Below are 20927 nucleotides of genomic sequence, written 5' to 3' on the forward strand. Positions count from 1 at the left end.
TGGCTGCTGATGCCAGGTATCATATTAAGTGTTATGTACAGTTCAATAGAAAAGCATCGAAATCTAGTACAAGCACAACTCAAACGTCCAGAGATATCTGCTTTGAGAAAGTCGCATCTGAAGTATCGACTGGACTGGCCCGAGGTGAAATCTATACGCTTCTAGACGTTTGGGAAAGGTACAGGTCTTTGCTCAGCGAATTCGGCATTGACGCTGGACCATACCGGGACAATAAATCCCGCCTCAAAGAGAAACTACACCGACTTCTTCCAGGACAGATCAACTTTGTACCTCAACTCGATCCACATCAACCACAATTGTTGTTTTCCACACTGTCATCTAAGATCGCTGTTCAGACACAGAAAAGGCGTTCGGATGAAATGGAGACAAAGAGAAATATGGATGATCTTAGGCCAACCCAGTTCTCGCGCTCAGAGACAGAAGAGTTGTTGACCTTGCATCACTGCGCGTTACGCATTAGAGGTGACATCAGTTCTCGTCCAGGCCTAAATAATTGCACGTCAGTTAGTAAGGAGAGTGCCGAAAAGATTGTACCGGAGAGTTTGTTTCTATTCCTCAGTATTTTGCTGTCTGGGGAAGTGGACGGACAGGCTGACGATAAATTTGTGAAGCGAACTGCTTTGAGCATAAGTCAAGACCTAGTCTACGCAGTGTCGAAGCACAAAACGCTCACACCAAAACACGTTGGACTTGGCCTAGCAATTCATCAGGCAACACGTTGAACACAACACGTAGGTATGAAGCACATACCATCAAGGACACCACTCGGATTTTACGGACCGGGAAAACCCGGCCAATACGTCGCAAAGTGGACAACAGGGATGTGCCATTACCCGTCAACTGGAGGCAATTTATTGACCTCCCAGAAAACAAGCAAGACCTGGAACACTTTTTGAGCATGGAGCTCATTCGTCAAGCAAGGTCGACTCAACCGAATCGTGAAGTCGTGACATCTGGCGGATTCCATGACCGAACGGCGGTTGAGTCATCCCGTGGAACGGACGTCAACTCCCTCAAATCAAACCACGATGAAGCTGATACCAGAATATTGTTACACGCCAAGTCTGTGACAGATCTTGGGTTTGAGCATCTGATCATTTGTTCCAGGGACACAGACGTCCTTGTTCTCCTCGTTCACTTTGCCAGTGACTTATCTGGAGAGCTTTGGTTGCAAACAGGAACAGCGAAGCAACGGAGCTTTGTTGCTGTGCACGCTGTAGACCTTGATCCAGCTCCCCGCCACAATCTTCCAGCATTCCATGCCCTCTCGGGCTGTGACACAGTCAGTCAATTTTGTGGCATTGGCAAAACAATAGCATGGAAAACGTTCATCAAGAACTGTCCCTTATTGGACGGGCTCGGACGCGGCACACTTACTGAAAGAACACTGACAGATGTAGAGAGCTTCATCTGCAGACTGTATTCAAACAATGATAACAACACAAACATCAATGACGTGCGTTTCAAAATGTTCCTCAAAGGTCACAAAGAACCAGAGAAGTTGCCACCAACCCGATCTTCTCTGAAGCTGCATATCAAGCGAGCACACCATCAGTGTACAATTTGGCTCTCTTCACTGATCGCACAACCAGATATATCTTCCCCGGTGGGAAATGGATGGAACAAGGACGGTACAACTGGAAATATACTTCCTCATTTGATGAGTGATAAACCATTTCCAGAGGTTTACCTCAAGCTTACACAATGCCAGTGTAAGAATTGCGAATCTCACAGATGCAGTTGTCGTCTTAAGGAGCTAAGATGTACCGCTGGTTGTGGTTGCGCTGACGGAACGTGTCGGAATCCTTTGAACAGTGCCCAAGATGACTCGGACTACACCACCGAAGACTGATGTTAATATTATCCCAACACAGTTTTTTTTTGAAATCAAACGAACTTCATCAAAGTATGTCCGTACATTTGTACAAGCTCAATATAATGCATCAAGATGTAATTTTCTTAGATTTTCAGAGCATTTTTTCATGTTTGTCTCTCCATAGGGAAAGAAATAGATAAAATATCACTTAGATCGTTTGAGGAAGATGTGTGTATTATTATAATATGTCCAAATACAGCAAATTTCATTGTTATCCTGTATAAATACAAAGTTGTGTAATTTTATTACAATCCGGAGTTTTCGGAGTTTTCGATAATGGCGGCCACTTTGTTTTGGCTGTATAATATTTAAAAAGGCCAAATTTGATGGGCATCCACTTGAAATATGTTCACTATGAACCACTTTAACAGTCTGACATGGATGCCAGCTCCTAACATTCCGTACTCCCTAAAGTGATTTCTAGGCCCCTTTTCAGATTTTGCCTCTAGTCTAATAGTTTGTCCTCCAATTTCTCTCTTGTCCATGAGAACCATGCATCGGTTAAAGCAGATATGTCGTACTCCTTGCCATCAAATCCTGCTTCATGCTCCTCCATCTTATTCTATAAACTCCTTGCATTGATGTGGAATGTTTTTTGTTTTTTTTTTACTTTTTTCCTCCTCTAATTATATATTCCTGCCGATGCTTACCAATCATGTTATCATTTGCGGCATCTACATTTTCAGCCTCTACACCTTCCTCGAACTCCAAAAAGCTCCAATTCATAAAAAAGCTCCAAAAGCTCCAAAAGTCCCACCAAACTTTCCTGCTCTCTTTCTGTTTAGCCTCTGCTAATCATTCTGCAAACACTCCCTTTGCTTCTGAAAATATTCCCATTGTTTCTAAAACCAAAACCTTTCTACGCACACCAATCTTTCAACCACAAGTTAACATTCATAATTCCATCAAAAATTAATGATCTTCCCTATTCTTACAAGAATACCAGAAAGCATTAACTCACAACCATTTTTTGGTTACAGTTGGCTACCCAATAATCTGGACCTATATTTCAAATTATCTGGGTAAAATATCCCTATAAATTTGCCCCAGCATGTACCACCACCAACGTATTTTGCTATGACCAGACATGATGTCATGTAACCTTCCTTTAAAATAGCCCTCCATTGAAACAACGCATAACTCTCTACACGCTTCTTCCCTCAGCATGACAATTCTATGTATATTTAGTTTCATCCACTACCGAAACTTTCTCTGTGGGCTTCTTATCACCCATCCCCATCCCACTTTCACTACTGCTGTCTGCACCCACTCCGTCCTCACCTCTGTGTGCACTTATTCCATCCTCACCACTGCCTACACTCACCCACCGCAACCACTGCCTACACTGACCTCATCACTGCTTACACTGACCCCATCCTCACTGCTTACACTCACCACTGCCAACCCTCATCCATCTTTATCACTTCCTTCATAATCACCTGCACTCACCTCACTTTCATCATTGCTTGCACTTACCACACCCTCAATACAGCCAATCTCCTTTGCAGAATCCCTACCAAACATAACCAACTTTTATTTACGAGTATACACGCTAACTACGGGAGGGGCAGAAAGGGTCATTCCTCTTTGGGTTATATAGATTACAGTCGATCTATGGTCGGGTCTCAAGATCATTGGGTGTGTGTTCATTTACCAAGTTTATTGTGGAGAGATCGCCAAGTGGTTTAAGCATTCGAGCAAGCACTCCATTCAAAACCATTAAGGAACGGCTGGCTTGGCAAGCGCTAGCTAGCTGCTTGGTAAATGAGCACAACCCGGGCTTCCTCCCTTTCAGTTTCGTGTTAAACAGAAGGAGGGAGTTTCAAAAGTTCTCTACTAAAAACGCCACGTTAGCACCAGGAAAGGTCGTCATTTACCAACCCTCGTGGGGTATATAGAGTACAGTAGACCTTCGCTCGGTTCTGTAAGTAAAACTTACCTCACGCATGTCGGGATTCCTCCAAATTTCTTCATTTAGTGTTATAAAGAGCATTAGCGACTGTTTAAAAAGCTAAGCATACGAATTTGCGGTTCATAATATTCATTAATGTTCATTACTTCTGCCTCTGGTAGGATCCGTTGCTCCCACGAAAACGCCATGATTTAATAGCTATTTATATACGTTGACTCGTCGGAAAAACCCCTTGGGGAGGTGGGATATTATTGGTATTGATATTGTTTTGTAATAACATTAATATTACGCTATTATCGTTAGTTTTGTTATTCGAAGCGGCCTTGGAAAAACGCCACGACAAAGCTAACTTAATATGGCTATACACCTCAACACGGAACCCATTGACGGCAATGGCGGGGAAAACCCATTCGGGGGAGAAACCCCCTCGGGGAGGGGGAAGCAAATGAATGCGCTACAACCTTCATTATGTAACCCTTGGTCATCCTGTAAAGTTTGTTTGAGATTGGATAAGTAAAGACGGAATGTATTGGCGTCACAAATTCAACAGACAGACACAAATGGCGTATTTTAGTAATAAATTGGTCACACTCCATTACCTCCTGCAAAGTAGCTCTCTAATGCTTCAATCTATCTATAACAATCCTCAGGTGTGCCATTTCTCCACACTTCCTAGAGCAAAGACGACCCTCTGTCTCCACTATCCCCATGACTGCCCATATCAAACATTTCTCACACTTTTCATAATCTTCTGCTGTTCTCCTTATTCACAGATTGACTCCATTGACTTGTTTCCCAACCACTATTTCCTTTCCTTTTACATTCACTTGTCCAATGACTAATCCATTCCCAGGATAAAAAGGTACTTACAACCACTCTCAACTAATCTATGATTAGGCCTTCGTGTGCATGCTTGCAAATAAAACCAATACTATTACCTGCTAATCTGCTACTAACACTATTGCAACTGTAAGCAATATTGGATACACAACACTTTATGCAAAACAACGACAATAAATTGGAAAAACAACAAAATAACCATTTATCTCTTTCACTGTACTACAGCAAAGAAAGAAAAGGTGCTGAATCCACTGACATATCTCCAAAATCTCGTGAGATGTTAAAATTCCAAACAAGAAAAAAAACTTTTCAACAACAAACTTTTTTATTTTAAATTTTTTTTTGTGTTTTGTTTTTTTGTTTTGTATACAAGATCGAGGCTCGTGAAAGAGCGAACATTAATCACACAGAAAGACAAACAGACACACAAAACAAATAACATCGGGAGCGGTAGACAAGATGGGGAGAGAGGGGGAAGGACACAAACACATTTGAGAGCAGGGACCGAGAGACATGGAGACATCGAGAGAACTGTGGGAGGGAGAGGGCTTTGGGGGGTGGGCATGGGAAGGGGGGGGGGGGTGGGAGAGGTATAAAACATATGGACACTGCCAAGACTTCCAGGAAAGAAGTTGGAATTTCAAACAAGGTGGATCTGGGGTGAATTAGTGGGGGTAGAAAAGATCAAGGTTTTGGATGGGGGAAGATAAGAGATGGTGGTGAACAGCTGTTTTGAAGACCTGGAGGGAGGAGTGTGATTGAAGTGAGTGTGGGAGTTTGTTCCAGAGGCGGGAGAAAAGAGGAATGAAAGAGTGAAGGTGAGCAGAGAGCCGAGATTTCGGCAGTTTAACCATCAGAGGGTAGCTGGCAGATCTTGTGCGACCTGTAGGAATATTTGGGGGACAGAGCACAGAGAGAGCTGGGGGAGCAAGGCCGGAGAGGAGTCGGTAGAAGACAGAAAGACCACCTACCTGCCTGCAGTGAGTGAGTGAAAGGCCCTCAGAGATAGCTTCATCGCGGGAAATTCCAATGATTCTGAAAGCTTTGGATTCAACAGCGTGAAGCCGAGCCAGGTGTGAGGCAGGAGCACCAGCCCATAGGGGAGAACAGTATTCCATTGAGCTGCGGATGAAAGCCTTGTATGTGGTGAGGAGCTCAGGTGTGCCTAGGAAGGACTTCGCACGACGGAGGATGCCCAGTCGGCGACTGGCTTTGGAGGCCAGCTTGGAAATGTGGTTTTCCCAAGAAAGATCATGGCAGATGGTGAGACCCAAAAGCTTGAGCGACAGAACTTCTTGGAGAGGATTGTTGAGAAAGTAGATGGGAGGGTTGTCCAGTCGATCTTTTCGGAGAGACATAGTAAGAGTAAGACATAGTAAGACATAGTAAGACATAGTAAGTACATAGTTGAGAAAAAGGGAAAAGTAAGACCAAGTGGTCTGTTTTTACAAGAGCTACAAACAACATATCTTCTGCTCTTCGTCACCTTGACCAATAGGCCTATTTAAAACAATGTTTCCTCTCCTCAATCAGGCCCTTTTTCCTGTTCATTCATTCCCTTGCTTCCTGTCAACTGTCTCCACTACCACATCTTCAGTTTGATGCTTTTAATCCTCTTATTACGTCACACTTGCATGAGTCTCGGTCTTCTATAAAGACAATAGGTAAAAAAAGAAGAAGGAGGAAAAACTCTTCTTTGGAATATCTTACAATTCTTTACTGCCTTGCCATTTGATCATATCTTTGTCTGTTAATTTTTTTGAACTTGCCTCATTAAAAATTTTTTTATTGATAAGCTATTTATATACGTTGACTCGCCCGAAAAAAACCCCTTGGGGAGGTGTGATGTTATTGATATTAATATTGTTTTGTAATAATATTCATATTACGCTATTATCGTTAGTTTTGTTATTAGAAGTGGCCTTGGAAAAACGCCACGATAAAGCTAACTTAAATGTTATAAATATTTACAAATTTGAGGACATGCCTTCTTTTGAAACTAACATATTGTGGCGGACACAATGTCAGTGGGCAATAATTCCGCGCATCAGTGGGTGGCGCGAGTGTCCGGGCGTGGAAGCGCAGTTCGGGCCACGCCCGGAGCAAAGGCGTCACGAGGAGCAGGGTGGAACTGAGATACATGCCCTACCTTTCGGCCGACCGGCCACGCCCGGGGGCAAGGCGTCACCTCAGGACATATATGCGGGCTCTAAAGTCGAGCCCAGCCAGTGCTTACGTGTGAGCTGTTATTAAAGTGTTTCAGTTTGTACAACGCATTGTGGCCTACCTTCTTGGCAAACGAATTGTGTGTGCACAGCACCACACTGGTGACCCCGACTGGTTCAGCCGTAGCTGACCCCTGAATCCGCCATGGCTACCAACGCTGTCGCCGTCAAACTCCCGGAGTTCTGGGAAGCGCAAGCCGACGTCTGGTTTGTGCAGGCCGAAGCTCAATTCCAGCTCCGGGGCATCACGGCGGACGACACCATGTACTACCACGTGGTCGCCGCCCTCGCGCCCGGCACTGCCGCCCGCGTCGTGTCCATCCTTCGGCACCCGCCGGGCGCCCACAAGTACGCGGCGCTCAAACGTCTTCTCCTCGCCATGTTCGGGCTCACGGAGGCCGAACGCGCCGACCGCCTCCTGGACCTTCCCGCCCTCGGTGACACACGACCGTCCGTTCGGATGGATTTTATGTTGTCCCTTCTTGGAGACCAGCGCCCGGATTTCCTGTTCCAAGCACTTTTCCTCCGCCAGCTACCTGTGCAGGTGCGCCTCGCGCTGGCCGGTTCGAACTTAACGGAACCCCGTGCCCTGGCCGGAGAGGCGGACAAATTTTTCGCGGCCTGCGACACGCAGTCGGTGTACGGTGCTGCCGTAGTGGATCCCGGTGCGGAGGCTACAGCGCCCCCTGCTTCCCTCGTGGCCGCTGCCACGCCCCGCCCAATACCGCCGCCGCCACCACCACCGCTGCCGGCATGGCCGACGCGGCAGCCACCACCGCAAACCTGGTGCTACTAGCATGCCAGGTTCGGCCGCAAGGCTAGAGCGTGCCGTCTGCCGTGTTCTTTCGACGGGTCGGGAAACGACTGGGCTGGCGCTCACTTGCGGCCATGAGCGTCGGCCATTCCGGCAGCCTGCTGTTCATCACAGACACCTCGTCTGGTCGACGTTTTCTGTGCGACACGGGAGCGCAGGTAAGCGTCCTCCCTGCCTCCGCGTTCGACAAGCAAGCCGCGGGCCGGGGCCCCGCCTTGCTCGCTGCCAACGAAACACCCATCCGCACATTCGGGAAGCGTTGCCTCTCGCTGCGTTTCGGAGGGCAGCGCTTCAAATGGTCTTTCGTCACCGCCAGCGTGCCAATGGCCCTGCTCGGTGCCGACTTCCTTTGTGCGAATGGGCTGTTGGTGGACGTTAAGCGTCGACGCCTCGTCCAGGCCGAAACCTTCAGCTCGCTCGCTTGTTCGCTGAGCGGCTCATTGAGCAGCTCGCTGAGTGGCTCACCGAGCGTCTTACCAAGCGGCTTGCTGAGCGGTTCCGTCCCGGCGAAGTTAGTCTGTACGCTTCCGGCAGCGGACGAGTTTACCTGCCTCCTCGCCAGTTTCCTGGCACTCACGTGGCCCACCTTTTCAGCGGTGGCCGTCAAACACGGGGTGGAGCACCATATCCCAACCGTCGGACCACCGGTCTATGCTCGGGCGCGCCGCCTCGACCCCACGAAGCTCGCCGTGGCGAAAGCGGAGTTCGCCACGCTGGAGCGGCTGGGCATCGTACGGCGCTCCAACAGCGCATGGGCCTCTCCAGTGCACATAGTGCCCAAGCCCGGCGGCGGATGGCGGCCATGCGGTGACTACCGCCAGCTCAACGACGCCACCACCCCCGACCGCTACCCGGTCCCGCATATTCAGGACTTTTCAGCCCGGTTGGCGAAAACGACCATTTTCTCCAAGGTGGACCTCATCCGGGGCTACCACCAGGTCCCCGTACAACCGGACGATGTACCAAAGACGGCCATCATCACACCTTTCGGCCTCTTTGAGTTCTTGCGGATGCCCTTTGGGTTGAAAAATGCGGCCCAGGCGTTCCAGCGGCACATGGACAACGTCTTGCGGGACTTGTCCTTCATCTACGTCTACCTGGATGACATCCTAGTCGCGAGCGCGTCCCGGGAGGAGCACCTGCTCCACCTCCGCACGCTCTTCGAATGCCTGGGCCAGCATGGCCTGATAAATCAACCCCGCGAAGTGCGGTTTCGGCGTCACTGCCATCGACTTCTTGGGGCACCGCATCACCAGGCACAGGGCCATTCCTTTACCGGCCAAGGTGGAGGGGGTCAGGAGTTTCCCACGCCCCCGCACGATCAAGGGGCTCCAGGAATTACTGGGCATGGTGATTTTTTATCACTGCTTCGTGCCCCGTGTCGCCCAGCTCCTGCGCCCCCTGCACGAGGCCCTCCGGGGGAAGCCGGGCAAAGGTGACATCGCCTGGATGGAGCAAATGGCCGCGGCGTTTGCGGGCGCAAAGCTGGCCTTGGCCAACGCCACCATGCTGGCCCGCCCGATGCACCAATCGCCCTCACCACCGACGCGTCGGACTACGCGGTGGGCGCGGTGCACGAATAGTGGGTGAGTGGTGCTTGGCAGCCGCTGGCGTTTTTTAGCCGGCAGCTCTGCCCGCACAAACGCCGGTACAGCACCTTCGACCGCGAGCTGCTCGGGCTCCACCTGGCGGTCCGACACTTCCGCCATCTGCTCGAGGGCCGCCCGTTCACGGCCTTCGTCGATCACAAGCCCCTTGTTTTCGCGATGGCCAAGGTCGCCGGGCCATGGTAGGCCCGGCAGCAACGTCACCTCTCTGCCGTGTCCGAGTACACGACGGACATCCGTCACGTCGCGGGTAAGGACAACCCGGTGGCGGATTGCCTTTCCCGGTCCGTCGCACACGCGGTCCACCTCGGGATCGACGATGCCCGGATGGCGGCGGACCAGACCGCCGACCCTGACGTCCAGGCCTTGCAGACCGCCGCCACGGGCCTCCGCGTCACCGAGGTGCCGTTCGACGTCACAGGCACTGCCCTTTTGTGCGACGTCTCCCTCGGCCGGCCTCGCCCCATCGTGCCCGCTGGCTAGCGCCCGGTTTTTGACGCCATCCACGGCCTGTCCCACCCGGGCACGAAGGCCTCCCAGAAGCTCGTCGCGGCGAAGTTCGTCTGGCATGGCCTCAGGAAGAACGTCCGCGACTGGGCCAGGACGTGCCTCGCGTGCCAGCGCGCGAAAGTCCACCACCACACCGAAGCCCCGTTGGCCCCGTTTACGGTGCCAGAGCGTCGGTTCGACCACGTCCACGTCGACTTGGTGGGACCTTTTCCCCCCTCGCGGGGTTTCACCCACCTCCTCACCATGGTGGACCGCACCACCCGTTGGCCGGAGGCCGTGCCATTGGCGGCGACGGCTGCGGCTGACGTCGCGCAAGCCTTCATCGCCACGTGGGTTGCTCGGTTCAGTGCCCCCTCGGACATCTCATCCGACCGCGGCCCCCAGTTCACCTCGGAGCTCTGGGGAGCAGTGGCGCAAGGGCTCGGCGTCAAGCTGCACCGCACCACGGCTTACCACCCCCAGGCCAACGGCCTGTGCGAGCGCTTCCATCGCTCAATGAAGGCCGCGCTCTGGGCCAGCCTCCGCGACGGCAGCTGGGCCGACAGGCTCCCCTGGGTCCTGCTGGGCCTCAGGACGGCGCCCAAGGACGACCTGCGCGCGTCCTCGGCGGAGCTGGTCTTCAGGCAACCACTGCGGGTACCGGGCGAATTTATCCCCGACTCCACGGCCCCTTGGTCCACGGCGTAACAGCGCTCCACCCTTCAGGAGACCACCAGGAGGTTCGCCCCGGTGCCGACGGCACACCACGGTTGCCCGTCCTCCCACATCGCCCCAGAGCTTCGCACGGCGGAGTACGTTTTTGTCAGGCACGACGCCCACCGGGCGCCGCTGCGGCCCCCGTACGACGGGCCCTTCCGCGTGCTGGAGACCGGGGACAAGCATTTCACCGTGGACATCGGTGGTACTCCAGATCGTATCTCCGTGGACCGCCTCAAGCCGGCCCATCTCGATCTGGACCACCCCCCGCAAGCAGCTCTGCCTCCGCGTTGAGGCCGCCCCCCGGCGGGCAGACCCCCGGCACCCCCCAGCCCCGCCGTCCCGCTACCCCCCAGCCCTGCACGCATCGCCAGAGGGCGTTTCGGCCGGGTCATCCGGCTTCCCCGCAAGCTCACCCTTCAGGTGCGTGGGAATTCTGGGGGGGCGCGTGTGGCGGACACAATGTCAGTGGGCAATAATTCCGCGCACCAGTGGGTGGCGTGAGTGTCCGGGCGTGGAAGCGCAGCTCGGGCCATGCCCGGAGCAAAGGCGTCATGAGGCGCAGGGTGGAACTGAGATACATGCCCCGCCTTTCGGCTGACCGGCCACGCCCGGGGGCAAGGCGTGGCCTCGGGACATATATGCGGGCTCTAAAGTCGCGCCCGCCCAGTGCTTACGTGCGAGCTGTTATTAAAGTGTTTCAGTTTGTACAAAGCGTTGTGGCCTACCTTCTTGGCAAACGAATTGTGTGTGCACAGCACCACAATATTATTAAACATTTTATAATTTATGTTGTAAAATATCACTTTCACTATCCCGTGTTTACAATAAAATAGCATTTTTATCTTCACATTGTAAGTGAAAAGTATGTCATTATTAGCTAGAGAAAAATGAGAAATAAAATATTAGTTTAGGACAAGCCAGACAATGTATATATTCTGAAAGTTCTGCCATTTGTTCTGCCATATAATGTAGTCAGCTCTACCATTTGACCAATATCCTCACACACACATGAAAATGAAATTGCTGCTGCTACACGGTAGCAGATATTTTTGGATTTTGAAGAATTCCTCATTTTATCCCACCACCACCATTTTCCATATTTGTCTTTATGTTTAAAATTCATGACAGACAGACAGACCACATTTAGAGGCCATTTTTCCCCGCAGAGCAGGGGTTGGCCTTTTTCGGGGACCGTGGTCCCCTTTTTGAAGCAATGTTTTATGGCCGGATGCCCTAAAATTCATGCATCTTCACAATCTAGCAATATCATGGGAGCCATAACTATTGTAGTACAAGGAACTCAGAACTGTCTCAAAATGTTAAACGAACTGTAACTTAATCCAAATGGATGGACAGAGTTTATGTTTTTTGTGTGCACAGTTGTGTTTGTTCGTCCCACTTTGCCTCTGGACCAGGCTGAACTGTATTATCATTAGGCGGTTGACCACCTTCCTAATACACCACCTAATGCCTGATCAATATTCTACCAAATCAGATTAACTGATGATTTGGGATCTAGAAAATTACGAAATAAACCACCTTGCATATAATGACGGTATGACATGAAATAAATTGTTTGTTGTTTATTTTGTGTTATTTGTTTATCTTTTGCAGGATGCCATGACTCTTTGATCGCCCTGATCTACTTTGTACAAGAAACGGTCACATCCTCGTCAATGTTCATATGTAAAAACTGGTTCCATTGCTTTTCATTTAGTGAACGGAGTTGGTTGTTGAACACAGTGTTGAAATCCTTCAATTGGGAAATGTGATGTCCTTTTTCTCATTTGTATCCTGAGAAAGTATTTCTCATTGACTTTGCACAATTTAAAAAAGGAACAGATGTATAATGACATAAATGCATGACAAGTACTTAACTTATCATTATTTGTACATTATTTGGGAAAAAATACACAAATCCATATTCAAAACTTGCCAAAAATGAGCATAAAGCATTATTATATCTTAATTACCAAGGTCTACGCTTCAGAACGAATGCTTGTGTGCATCTTGCAACAATTATACTGAGTGATCCAGAACGATATTTCATTCTCTGCTTTTCAAAAAATTGTCAATCTTAATCTGTAACAAAATGTCTAAGAAAGAAACTCATGAGTATGGTACCTGATGGGTTTGTGAAGATATGTCTTTGTTGAACTGTTTGCCTCCACAGCAGCTTGAAGCCATTCCTAGTAACTTTTTCAGGATTTTCATAAAGCATCAAATGGCTTCCAGTTGGATTTTATTTGTGCTTTTAAATAACAGGTGGAAATGAAGAAGTACTTTTGGCTTCGTATGAAGCCCATTGAGAGGTTCTCTCATGGTTTTTGCTTCTCTCTGCTTATGGTGTTAAGCTGGGCCTTCTATCAATGCATCCTCTCTGTGCTTGAGACAAGGGCTAGTAGAGGCCAGGAGCCAATGAGCAATCGGCAGCAGGTGGTAAAGGATGGACCTCCAAGCAATGTGCATGTGCGCTCACTCTACCCTCATTCTTACCGGCTACTCATCAACGAACCACAAAAGTGCACTGGACAACCACCTTTCTTGCTGGTGTTGGTGAGCAGTGCGCCGGGTGAGCATGAAGCCAGGGCAGCAATTCGAAGCACTTGGGGACATCCAATGTTGAGACGAGATACATCCATCACTACGCTCTTCCTGCTAGGGATTAGTCTACTACCTAATGTGGCTGCTGTAGTGCTGGAAGAAAGCCGTGAGCACCATGACATTTTACAAGAAGATTTTGTAGATACATACCGGAACCTGACGCTAAAGACAATAATGGGGCTAAAATGGGCAGCTAGTTTTTGTCCTGGAGCTCGTTATGTCATGAAGACCGATGGAGATGTTTTTGTGCATATAGAAAACCTAATTTCTGGAGCCCTACAAACTGAAGGGTCGGCAAGTACCTTATTCTACACAGGTCAGGTGATTAACGGACAGCCTATTCGCGATCCACACAGCAAATGGTACATGCCTCGCTCTGTCTACCCTCGGCCCCGATACCCGCCATTTTGCTCAGGCACGGGTTATGTCCTCTCGGGAGAGCTGGCGAGTGCCGTGTATCGCTCCTCATTACGTACAGCCATGCTGCCTCTTGAGGACGTGTTTGTGGGAGTGTGTGCACACAAGCTGGGTGTGCTTCCCACACATAATGGGGGTTTCAATCGGAGACGCCTGGCCGGACGGACCTGTGACTTCCACAGCGTAGTCACACTGCACCAGGTTCCGCCCACCACCATGCAACGTCTTTGGAAAGACATTCACAGCAATGGCACTATCAAATGCTGAAAGGAGCTCACAAAAAGAAAAAAATCAGTCATGTGGACATACAAAAAATGGTCATCTACCTTTTATGTCATCTATTCAAGGACTCCTGTTTATAATGTACGTATGATTCAATTCATGAAGCAATCAAATGGTGGAATGTTATCCATAAAGTCTATGAAATACAAATCAATCATTAAACGATTAACGAATATGATCAATATAGATCGATTATTAACATATCCATAGCCTTTCGCATTATTTTAAAAAAAAACCTTGCTAATGATCTTGCACAGCTTTTTCAAACAATACTTGTAAATTATCAGAGCTTGCATGTTACATGTTATGTAGTGTGTTTGGGGTTATTTCTTTTTGGGATAACTGTGATTTAGCTTATAATATATCTGAGTATGTGGATGCACTGTTCCCTTATTCCCTTCTTATTGTTCTTATTGTTCTTGATTTGAAGTGCATTCCCTTAACTCGTTGACTTCAAAGTTCGTCAACAAACTGGTTATAATAAATAAAGTAAAATCAAAATGTCAAGTTGGTGTTGATTTGGGAGCTTGAATGGCCAATAAACGATAAATGATGCATCATTATAATAACAAGATAACCACTAAATAGTAGAAGTGATTTGTTTTATAATTTGAATATTTGGTGAACACATCAATTCTTCTTCATTCGTACATAGAACAAGGCTGTGGGATGGCATCAATGGCTGATGGCCTCTGATTGGGCCGCTGATTCAGTACGCTCTGTAGGTTAGGGCAAGAATTTGGCCATGGTGCCAGCAATACCTCACCTACTCTTCAGGAAGGACATCATAGGATCTTTAACATCCAGCAACAAATTCCGGCTGATGGGATGCCCTGTTTAAGATCCATTGATGGATCCTTCACACAAACTGATGAATCGCTCTGCCTGGAAAACACCGGGATGACAGTTTATAGTTGGGATGGAATTATAACCCAGACTAGACAGTGTAGACGCGAGTGTGCGTACCTCTAGGCCATCGTGTTAGTCCAAAACATCAATTACGCAGAAATATACTTAACATGGAATATAAAAATCATGAAAAAATACAAAAAGATGTAGGGATGAACTGCCAAAAATAATGTAAAAAAAAGGTAGAGAGGGTCACAATAAATTATCAAGTGAAACTATCCCAACATTTTCCTTTGAATAAAGGTTGTTTCCTGTTTATCCCTGCATCCATTTGCAATAATAGTGCATGTTGATTGTATTTATATATGTATTTGACTTCTAAAATATTAAACCATTAACACAAACACATGATTACACAACTGGTAAAACGACAACTATACACCAATATACACCAATAACTGGGAAAATTATAAAAGACCAGGAAGGTATAAAAAGAGTTGGACAAGGAAAGCTTTTTGGAATGGCTAAGAAGAGGGAAGCTCAACTGGAATGGAGAATTAATCATTATAAATGCCCAAAACCAAGGACCACTACACCAATGGCTTTAATAAAATTGTGGGACTGAGTCAATCGGATAAAATAGCTTCTGCAAGGTAGAAACAGAAAGCACCTATCAGGATATAAAAATTTTTATATCCTCCTATCAGGATATAAACAAAACTCATGTCAGAACAGCTGTACACACAAAGGCAAAACAAGGTATGTAGAGTAATCCACAGGCACATCTGCAAAAACTTATATATCCCAGTTCCAGAAAACTCATGGAAACATGAACCAAAAGGGATCAATGAAAACAAGGATGTGAAGCTCACATATGACCTATTGATCCCATCAAGCATGACTATGGAGAGAAAAGCATTGCTACCGGATATAGTACTGAGGTACAAAACAGAAAAAAGGCATTGCTAATTGAGGTATCAGCCCACAGCGATTTTGGCCTAAACAAGGCAGAAATCAAGAAAATGAGCAAATACCAAGCCCTCAAAAATGAAGTGAAAAGATCCTGGAAGCTGAAGAGCGCCGAGATTGTAGCAGTGATTATTGGAACAAGAACAATGATTAAAAAATAACCTTACAGAGATCTTGAATACCATCCTTGTAAATATTACGACAAACAAACTGCAGTTGGAAGCTGTCTGAGGCTCGGTGACGATCCTCAAAAGAGCCCTCGGAATAACACTTTGAGAACAAGAAAACTTCACAAACTTGTCCATGAATCATCATTTGTTACTGAAACAGAGGTGGACACTTGGAGACCTGGGAGGACTCCGCTCCACCTTCTGAAACCTGCATATGGAGATAACAACCAAACACAACAACAACAACAACAACAACAACAACAACAACAACAACACACGCACACACAGGGATCAGCTGGTGTTTGTCGTGATTGTGAACCCAACTCGGGAGAGATAATAGTGTCATTTGCAGGCTCAACCACAATGCAAAGAATGATGTAGCGATGGTTTAACATGATAGTTTCTTGCGATCATCCTACCTCAGTTACATTTTTTGGGGGACAGCATCCCTACAACCCTCCAAGTGAAAAAAAAGTTTTTATTACTTGCTTCTGTACTTAGAGAATGTTTTTTAACATGCAGAGAATATTTATTTTGATTTCTCTATGAAATAACTTGTCATTAAAACTGCCAGTTGAACATGAACACAAAAAACAAGGGATGTGAAGACAGAACACCAGTCAGACATGAAGTATACAGACTTGAAAATGCCTTCTGTTGTATGTAGGACTGCACATGATATCTAACCGTTAATCACACCCATACACCTGTGATTGGCCCTCCGCCAATTGTGTCGCTGTGGGCCCTCCCCAAGGCTAATTGATAGGCATTGTCCCGCCCACCCCTCTTGGCCTTCCATTGCCCGACGTGAAGGTACGCAGCTATGCCTACTTTGTGGAATCCTTTCGAGTAGTAGTTATGGAAATTTAGAGTAGTCATGTACCTACCTCCCACTGTAAAATGAAGCAGTTTCATGTTCAATCCAAGTACTGAACTTAAACCAATTTTGTGTTAGGCCTGCCTGAACAGAGGCAGAGAAGAAGAATAAGAAGAAGAAGAAGGAGATTTACAAACGGGTTGTTTTGGGTCTGCCATTTTCGTAGCTCAGCAATGCTGTTCAAGAGCTTCATGAGTGTTGTTGGATGTGAAATCCTCTGCAGATTGGTAGGTACTTTTTAGGTTTACAAGTTTATCCCTCAGTAGATTTTTTGAGGATTAGTGTTGATTTTAAATATATGGAGTATCCATGGCAACCCTACATGGGAAGTGCTAATGACTTCCTGATTAAAAACGTGTTGCTTCCAGCTGAGACAATTTTTTTAGTTGACTTCGGGATCAAGCAGAATGAATTTTAAGCACCTGTACAGCAAAGAGCAGCACTTTGTTAATGAACAGAGTGCTTGAAACAAGTGTCACTCTAGAGGGGTTCCAGTACCCATGATGCAGTGCATGGGCACCATATTAGTTGGCAAGCTAAACAAGTGAGAAAAGGTAAACAAGGCCAAACCAACATAGGAGTGCCTCCGCATGTATAATTGTTTTATTCATAATTATTACGTCATAGGTCATGTGATATGGGCGCCATCTTGGAAAAAAATTGCACCTCCATGTCTCCGAAACCGCTCAATGGAAAAAAATGAAACATGGCTCACTGTCAAGTACTCCCCATGGGGAATAAGATTTGTTGATGATGTCAGTGGTGCCTTCAATATGACATCATAATTCGACAAGTAGAAAACTTGATCCGATCAGTAGGAAAAGTTTTTCCTTCTCTGCAACTGTTAGTCCGATGGACACGAAATTTTCACCATGTGAGCACCTCCTCTTGTGGAATATTTTAATTATAATTTTGACCTTAACTCTGTTGAACTTTCAATGGGGGTAGAGGAACTGTTGTCTCGAAGCAGACGAGCTAACCCTTCCCAGCCCTTTTTGTTCTGTGAAGAGACAACTTTCTACATTTGTCTTGTTTCAGTGCAAGGGGCTGGTTGTTCTGCTTTTGTTTGCGTAGGCCCCACCTCGAGTGGCTTTGTAGGCTTTGTGGCGGGCAAAATCCCATAAAAATGACGTAATAGGTCATGTGGTACAGTCGCCATCTTTGGAAAACCTAAAAACGTTGCACCTCTCTATCTCCGAAATCGCTCCATGGAAAAATTTGAAACATGGCGCATTGTCAAGTACTCCCCATGGGAATAAGATATCGTAATGATGATGTCATCGGTAAATACATTATGACGTCATAATTCAACAAGTACAATGTGTGATCTGATCAATCTGAATTTTTTTCTCTGCAAATATTGGTCTAATTGACACGAAAGTTTCACCATAGGAGAACCTCCTCCTGTAGATTTTTAAAATGATAATTATGACGTTATAGATCATGTGGTACAGGTGCCATTTGGAAAAACCGAAAAACGTTGCACTTCCATAACTCTGAGACTGCTCCATGGAAAAATTGAAACGTGGCTCATTGTAAAGAACTTCGTATGGGGAATAAGTGTTGTTAACGATGACGTCATTGATGCCTTAATTATGACGTCATAATTCGACAGGGAAAATGCTTATAGTCTGATCAGTTTTAAATTTCCAGAGCGTCATCTATGCCACAATATGGTGTATGGAGGCGCTCATATGGTGGCCCTGAATGGGTTTCTCTCATCTCCTCCTCCTGTTCAGGCTGGAGTTCCCCAAGGCAGTGTTCTGGGCCCTGTGCTTTTTCTGGTCTTCATCAATGATCTCTCCGACCCTCTTGAAAATCCTCTCTACCTCTTTGCTGATGACTCTACTCTCTGTCGCTCCATTCCTCATCCCTCAGATCGGCAGTCTGCAGCCTCCTCACTCTCTGCAGACCTGGACAAAATCACAGACTGGGCAAACAAGTGGAACATGTCTTTCAATCCTGACAAATCTCACACTCTTACGATGTCTCTCCGAAAAGACCGACTGGACAACCCTCCCATCCACTTTCTGAATAATCCTCTCCAAGAAGTTCTGTCACTCAAGGTTTTGGGTCTCACCATCTGCCATGATCTTTCCTGGGAAAACCACATTTCAAATCTGGCCTCCAAAGCCAGTCGCCGAATGGGCATCCTCCGTCGTGTGAAGTCCTTCCTTGGCACACCTGAGCTCCTTACCACATACAAGGCTTTCATCCGCAGCTCAATGGAATACTCTCCCCTCTGGGCTGGTGCTCCCACCTAGCTCGTCTTCACGCTGTTGAAACCAAAGCGTTCAGAATCATTGGAATCTCCCACGATGAAGCTAACTCCAAGGGCCTTTCACTCACTCACCGCAGGCAGGTTGGTGGTCTTTCCGTTTTCTACCGACTCCTCTCTGGCCTTACCCCCCCCCCCCCCCCCCAGCTCTCTCTGGGCTCTGTCCCCCAAATATTCCTACAGGTCGCACAAGATCTGCCTGCAACCCTCTTATCGTTAAACTGTCAAAATAAAGACTCTCTGCTCACCTTCACTCCTTCATTCCTCTTTTCTCCAGCCTCTGGAACAAACTCCCTCACTCTCTTCAATCCCACTCCACCCTCCAGGTCTTTAAAACAGCTGTTCACCACCATCTCTTATCTTCCCCCATCCAAAACCTTGATCTTTTCTACCCCCGCTAATTTCACCCCAAATCCACTTTTTTGAAATACCAACTTCTGTCCTGGAAGTCCTTGGTGTCCTTGTGTTTTATACTTCTCCCCCCACCCACCCATTCCCACGCCTCCTCCCCCCAAGCCCTCCCACACATCTCCCTGCTCTCAAATGTTGTGTTTGTGTGCTTCCACATTCTCTCCCCATCTTGTCTTCCGCTCCGTCTTTTTATATATTTTGTTTGTCTGTTTGATTTGTTTGTGAAATAAATGTTAGCTTTCACGAGCCTCGATTCTGTATACAAAAAAAAAAGAAAAAAAAGAAGAAGATATTAGATGATGTAAATGTATGATGTCATCACTCACATGGTCTCGCAGCCATATTGGAGCAAAGAAAAAAACCCTTCAAAAACAGAAGAGTTGGCTCGCACCAAGTTGATGGCACGGGCTAAGTATTCTATGAATACCATCTAGTTGAAAAAAATGTTTTCCAGTTGTTGTACAATAATGCACATAGTGTATGTTGCAAATTGAAAAGATTCATCGTTCCCTTTCAAAAGTTCTGGAATGGAACAAATCACGGAAAGAATGTGCATCCCCAATGCCATACGCATAAGGAATATTGTAAACCACATACAACCCACCGCATCTTAGCTCCTGTTGTTCTCCCATTAGAAATGTGCTGTGCTGTCCTGATCTGCACACAAAAGAAATGGGTACTTTAGCATGAGGCCCCCAACTGGCAATAATTGCATGCTTTTGCTTTGGAAGATTGAAAGAGTTTAATTGAGGGATTGGAAGAAGATTGAATTTCTGCCTTTGGAGAGCACGGATTTATTAGCACTCCACCAATAGATGTCAGATGCAATGCCTTAATCTTTTGAAATTGCCGGAGATCTTGCTTACCGGCTTATCGAGTCTATTGGGATGGCTGACAGGGTAGCCTAGCCGAGATGTATGCACACTCACCTGACCTGTCTAGCGACTCTAGACTGGGTTCTAACCTCAGCACAGCTATTACTGTCACCGTGGTGTTGATGCAAGACATCAATATGTATTGGATGGACGTTAATCTCGGTGTCCCATCTTCAATCTACCAGAATTTGTTGGTGGACGTTAAAAATCCCACGGTGCCCTTCGCAAAGAGCAGGTGAGCTATCGCCGACACCCTGAACAAATTTCTGCTCTAATCTACAGGGGGCATTGCATCAGATGTACAGCCAGAAACTCAGCAAGGGACAGCAAGGGACAGCCATGTGCTGCATATGAAAGAAGCAAAATAAGTCTCCCAGGATTAAGAACTATCTCCTAGTTTCCAGAAAATATATCTGTCAAGGAAAAGGGCCGTAACTTTTCGAACTTCTATCTGTCTGGAGTGTAACCTTTTACTATGTGAGCCATTCTCATGAAATTTTCAGCAAAGCTTTATTATGAGAATATGAAGAAGACAAATTAACAATTTGGTCAAATGTCAACAAAACATAAAATTTTAAATTATAATAATTTGCCTATTGGGTCACTGAATTGGTTCAGCAATCAAAAGCTAAAAAGCCAGTTGTTGTTTTTTTAGATCAAAAGGTCAAAGGTCAAGATTGCATAAAATCGT

General features: G+C 46.9%; 2 protein-coding genes across 3 annotated transcripts in view; one reads left to right on the top strand and one right to left on the bottom strand.

Annotated features, from left to right (window-relative positions):
- The window catches only part of LOC137425304 (beta-1,3-galactosyltransferase 1-like), a 91101-nt gene extending 76825 nt beyond the window's left edge, over positions 1-14276 (top strand). For both annotated transcript variants that reach the window (XM_068113583.2, XM_068113584.2), the window contains exon 2: positions 12119-14276. In XM_068113583.2, coding sequence (XP_067969684.2) covers positions 12776-13792 — 1017 coding nt within the window. In that variant the 5' untranslated portion in view covers positions 12119-12775 and the 3' untranslated portion in view covers positions 13793-14276. The remainder of the gene's footprint in view (positions 1-12118) is intronic.
- Positions 1-20927, bottom strand: part of LOC144891650 (uncharacterized) — a 334434-nt gene that overhangs the window by 11261 nt on the left and 302246 nt on the right. The window lies entirely within an intron of this gene.

Source organism: Myxine glutinosa, chromosome 4 (assembly GCF_964187855.1).
Source record: "Myxine glutinosa chromosome 4, kmMyxGlut1.1, whole genome shotgun sequence".
Lineage (NCBI taxonomy): Eukaryota > Metazoa > Chordata > Myxini > Myxiniformes > Myxinidae > Myxine > Myxine glutinosa.